General features: G+C 35.1%; 1 protein-coding gene across 1 annotated transcript; it reads right to left on the bottom strand.

The window, feature by feature from the left end:
- Positions 1-1,972: 1,972 nt before the first annotated feature.
- LOC123641609 (olfactory receptor 56B1) lies at positions 1,973-2,932 on the bottom strand. The gene has a single exon (XM_045556491.1). The coding sequence runs from the start codon at positions 2,930-2,932 to the stop codon at positions 1,973-1,975; it is 960 nt and encodes a 319-aa protein (XP_045412447.1).
- Positions 2,933-6,000: the final 3,068 nt, after the last annotated feature.

The following is a 6,000-nucleotide window of genomic DNA, read 5'->3' as shown; positions in this document are numbered from 1 at the left end:
CTCTCTTCTCATAACATTTGATCTTCATTTCCTTTGTGCTTTGAAATCTTTTATTAAGTGGCTCTTGTATAAATTCCTGACATTTCAATTCTGCTGGATTGTAATGTGTAAGTTATTTTTTCTGGAATCACATGCCATCTCTATTTTGTTTGACTGAACTTCCCATTTATCATGGTAATTCTTAGATAATAGAAATATCATACACATATCTTTATTCACAGTATCAAACATGTATTTTCTTAAATTATCTATATGTCCTAAAATAAATTGTTATTAAGGAAAGTGGTTTTATGTGTCCATAGGATATTGGGGTTTTTCCTTTTAATAAAATCTGAATAAAGTCAAATAGATTCATGTTTGCGTGGAAAGCCAGACTAATAAGGAAGGTACTTCACATTATTTTCAACATACTTGAGAACTGATAGACCTTACCCTTTATATCTAACTAAAGGGCAAGTGACAGCATACAATATGTAAAAAAAATTATATCATCTGTAATGCATCTAGACCAAATTAATATTCATATTTAAGAGGTATCTTATAAAATATCTCAGCTAGTTAATGACACACTTTGAGCATGGCTCCAATGGAAAGCAGCCTGAATGAAATTGAAATACACGGCAATAATAGGTTAAGCCTTATTGTTGTTGTTCATTGGTCTTGAGATCATGAAAAAGAGAACAAAATTTTTAGGGTAGGGTTTTCACTGGGATAAAAATCTCACATGAGCCTTATGCCTTACAGGTTTATTTCTGATCTGCTAAAGATCTTCTCACCTGTTCAAGTTGCCTACGTTCTTGCATAGCCACAGTAGTAGTACCACAAGAGTAGGTATAGCAGAGGTGCTGGTGGTATAAATAAACCTGGTGAGTCAGTCAGGGTTTCCGCAAAAAAACAAAAGGTACATGCAATGTGAGTCCCAAGAGAATTTAATGAAGTTGCTATTAACTGAGTGGTAGGTGGGATTAAGGACACAAAAAATGGATATTAAAAAAATGATAGATACTGGATCTGGAGAGACTAATATCAAAATGCCTTTATCTCCCTCTTGGCCTGAAGGGGAAAGGGGAGAAAAACATTTCACTGAATAACCATAAAAGCTATAGCTACAACAGACGAGTTGATTGAGAAGTGTCATCAGGAACATACTCAGTCCGAACACTGATGGCAGAGCAGGGGCTGGAAGTGGAAGAGTAAATAGCACAAATTCTCTCTTTTGCAGTATAATCTTCTGTTGGTGCATCCCATTGGCTTAATTCAACTGAATGCCCCAAATTAAAGAAGACTGGGCTCAGAGTATATGAAGATCAGTCCTCCAGGGCACACAGCAGGGCAGAAAGGTCAGGGAGCACATCTAGGGAGGCAGATAGAACACGTAGGAGATCCTTGTAGTTACGTATATCTTTTGGGTTCCATTTGTTCAAGCATGGTCATTTCCTCAGTTTCTACTGAAAACCCCATCATAGTATGATTTGACTTTGCTCATATGTAGTGTTTTCTTTTCCAGCCTGTTCATTCTATGTTACCGGAGCGATGCTTGTTCAGGCAGACTGACTTTGCTCCCAAGTCACAGCTAACAATGTGCAAGCATGACTTGTAATTCTGCCCCAATCACTTATTTCTTTGGTTGAGTAGGTGTACGTGTGTGTATATATGTTTGTTATTATAGTCATTTTTATTTTAAGGATAAATAAAAATACAAATAATTTATTTTGCTTTTTTTATTCTTAGATTTGTTTGATAGAAAATATTTCCATATTCTCATAAATATTTATATATTTAGCTCTTGCCAATACTTCAGAGTATCTGTGAATGTTTTTTCTTTCCTTTTCCTTTCAGAAGTATTCACAATTTTTTACATATAAATACGAACATGACTCTCAAAGGCATTTATTGATTACTACATTGTCTTTCAAATTCTACTATCCTGTTTACAAGAAGCTAAAGTTCATGTACATGATAGAGAAGTGTTTTATTTCTTTTGTAAACCCAAACAAAGCACTTTTTGAAAGCCTGCCTTAAGTTCTCTGGTCCTAAATGCATAAACTATAGGGTTTAGGGAAGGAGGGATGATGTTGTGCAGCACATTCAGTAGAACTGGAATCAAAGTAGCTTTCATCTCTGCCAGGTGGGTTACTGAAATCACTACAACAACAGTGTAGAAGAAGAGGATGAGGATGAGATGGGAGCTACAAGTGCTCAGAGCCTTAGATGCAGCTTCAGCCGAGTTCAGTCTAAGCACAGACCGCAGAATCAAAGTATATGACAGTATAATAAGACTCAGATCACTCCCCATTCCAAGCCATGCCAGAACCAACTGGCAAATGCTGTTTGGCCTCCTGTCATCACAAGCCAGGCTTGTGACCCCAAGGTTAGAGCACAGACAATGCTCAATTTCATTCCTGGAGCAATAATTACGTTGAGCAGCAAGTACAGGCACTGGAATGACAAACAAGCCGTTTCTGAGCACCATGAACAGAGTAGCTTTTAAGATTAAGGAATTCGTGACAATTGATGGGTAGCGAAGAGGGTGACAAATAGCCATGTATCTGTCAAAAGCCATGCAGAGGAAGATACCAGACTCCATGCCAACAAAGCAGTGAATGGCATAAATCTGAGCAAAGCACTCAGGGAGGCTGATGACCTTGGCGTCAAACCAGAAGATGGCCAGGATCTTTGGCATGATGGTGGTGGCCAGGCCCATGTCCACCACAGAGAGGATGCCTAGGAAAAGGTACATGGGCTGCTGCAGAGAAGGGTCCTGGCAGATGGTGATGAGGATGAGGATATTTGCCCCGATTGCTGAGAGATAGAGTAGTGCCAGAGGCAAGGATAGCCAGTGTTGCCAGCTGTGAATGCCGGGGAGTCCCAGCAGGATGAATTCAGAGACCTGGGATTTGGAGCTATTGGAGACTTTGAGAGATGCAGACATGTTTTCCTATGAGAAAAAAATGTTTTTCAAAGTTGCTTCTCTGAGCATAATCATCATTAAATATTATTTTGAAACTGTCTTCATATATCATAGTTTGGTGCTATAACAAAATCAGTTTGTCAGTCCTTCTCTTTTAGTAATTTAAGATAAATAACAAGGAAGTTCTATGGCTTTAGAAGTGAAAATAAACTTAAAAGTCACAGTTATCGGTGTTGACTATCCAGGGAAATTTCACCATGAATCTGAAATCTCTATTCATATTGTCCTTATGTATCCCAGGTTGGAACCACAACACAAGTATGATTCTGTTTTGTTTCTTAAATGTTTCTATATATTTTTTGAAATTTTGTGGAATCCAGCAAATATGTTTTCTTCATATTTGTTTCAATGTCGGTTCAATCAGTTGCATATTAACTAATGATAACTACATTTTTTAAAATGTTAAATTATGGGAGTTGAAAATTTGAAGCTGCATCATTTCAAGTTCGTATAGAAGTCCATTATTGCTCTACATAACCTTTCAGAAATTTGTTTCCATGAACCTGTAAAGATGTGGAGAAATAAACCATGTTGCAGATTGCGATAGGGATAGTTTTCTTTGATATTTTGCTTTGTGCGCACTTCTGAATAGGTTGCAATAGCTTAAAAGAAGTGATCATGGCTGAATTTTTCAATTCAAGAAGGCTTACAGTAGAGGTATACCTTAGTTTATTTTTAATACTTAAATCTTAGAGAACCTATAAATACATATAAATATAGGATTTAGGTATAAGTAATAACATCTTTTTTATTATTGTGGTAAGAACATTATTATTAGATCTGGTCTTTTACATTTTTAATGCTGAACACAGTATTTTTAACTATATGCACACTCTTTTACAGCAGATCTCTAGAACTTATTCATCTCATATAACTGAAACTTTAGACCCCTTGAACATCAATTTTATCCTATTTCTTAAACGAGAATTACTTGTCCATAGTATGGAAGAAACTCTTGGAATGCTCAGAATCATGTTATAAATTAGAGTCATTATCTATCATTAAACTCTGCTGTTTTCCTAGTGCTTTTTATTCCCTGTGGTTGCCCTACCAGCCATACCTGAAACTAGCAAACCAGCCTGCCCTTGTCACAAACAATTGCATCCTTCTTCTGGAGGTTTCCTTTACTTCACTTATGCACCCCTTCTCCTTAGTCCTACTGCTTCTGTAACTGCCTGGAACAATTGTCTCTCATTTTTTCATGCTTATTTTCTGCCAACAATCTGATCTTTCAAAAACTGGTACTCCTTTGCTTGACATAATTCATGCCGTCACACTTTCTTTCAAGTAAAGTCCAAACATCTTAATGTGTGAATAAGCCACTCTAAGATATGACACAAACTCAGTTGAGTATCATCTTTTCTTTTAACTTCTTTGTATCCTACACTTCAGATACACATACTTGCTCTGTACTAAAATTATTGAGTTTTCAAGATATATCATTCTCAATATTTTTGCTGTGGTAGGAGCTCTTGCAGGTTTATGAGCAAGAGAAAAAAAACTGGATTGCTAATATGTCAAGTGTTTAAAATGATATCTTTAAGGCAGGATGCTAGAAATTACTTACATTAGTTATAGGTTTATTCTTGATATAATTACAATTAAATACAGAAAAAATCTGGAAAAAATAAAATTCTTTTGTGTATCACCATCAGAAGAAGATTCTTATTGACAACTAAATGTATTTCCTTTCAGATATTTATTGCTACCTCTATTTTTGAAAAAACATATGCTCCTTAATAATGGAATAAACCATTTTTCTTTAATAGTGAATATAATTTGATGAAAAGTAAAATCATCTGAATGTATCAATATCAAAATTAAATGAATAAAAAGCACAAACATGGTTGGAGATAAATATAGTTTTACTTTGGCCTTTTAGAGAATTCTGAAGGAGTTTAGCACAATATCTTTATCATGAGAACTTGATAGTATGTAATCCTTTTTATCATACACGACCTGAAATTTTTTGCCAAATGCTCATTTATTACTCTACATCCTCATATTATGTAACCTTTTATCTTTAATGCTGTCTCATTTTATAAAATGTTTTTTCCTAATATATGTATTATATAGTTAAGAGGCTAATTGTTTTTATATTTTTATAATTAAATTCGAGCATGACATAGAATGTAACACTGGTATGTAAAACAGTTAACATATTAATCTTGAAAATAATCTGGCAGGATTTTTATAGACAAGATGACTTCTAGTGCACCATAGGAGCCTGATATTTTCTAATTCTAACCTCAACCTTTTTTGAAAAGATTCTCCAAAGCTCTAGAGCTAGAGCAGAGGGAAGAGTCAATCTCATTTGCATTATATTGCTTAAACAACATAAAGTTTAGGACGAGGCATCAGATGCTCTGGGATTTAGCCAATGAGACCATGTGAAGGATTTAGCACTTACCATGATTATGAGCAGAGACTTTCAGTCTGGGGGCCTGGCAATGGCTGGAGTTACCTATTGGGAAAAGACAGAACTTTATGAGAAAGAAGCCTTTACATGAGATGAAGGTGTGTTCTTAGCTGAGATATGGTAAAGATATTATGAACTTCTGGAATTTATGGAGAGTAGTAAGCATCTCCGTGATCTAAGGATAATAGACCTCCTCTGGAGATATGAGGAGAAAAAAGGCCCATAGAGAACTGAATTTCTAGGGCGTCAGATCCCAATAGAAAAGAAAGTAAATTAACTCCGAGAAATATTTCCTATTAAAGTGAACTGAGGATTTATATAAACAGAAAAACACCTTCATTTATAAAATCAAGATGAGCCTATAATGTGTAGGAAATTTTGTTAGAGTATTTGAATTGTTCTTAAGCACAAAAATTAAGGGAATTCTAAATTCTGTGGTCAGGAGGTTTCTTCAAATATTTTTAAAAGACAAAGTATTCATTCATTCAAAAATATACATTTTGAGTTCCTACTGTTTTTAGAAAACAGGGTAGGCATATTGTGATCAAAAAAAGTCACAGTCCCTGTTCTCATGGAAATTGTGATCTAGAAAGGTAGAATAATATGTGAA

The sequence above is a fragment of the Lemur catta genome, chromosome 7 (assembly GCF_020740605.2).
Source record: "Lemur catta isolate mLemCat1 chromosome 7, mLemCat1.pri, whole genome shotgun sequence".
NCBI classification, from domain to species: Eukaryota; Metazoa; Chordata; class Mammalia; order Primates; family Lemuridae; genus Lemur; species Lemur catta.
Note: the sequence above shows the minus strand (reverse complement) of the source record. Positions and strands in the feature narration are given on the sequence as shown.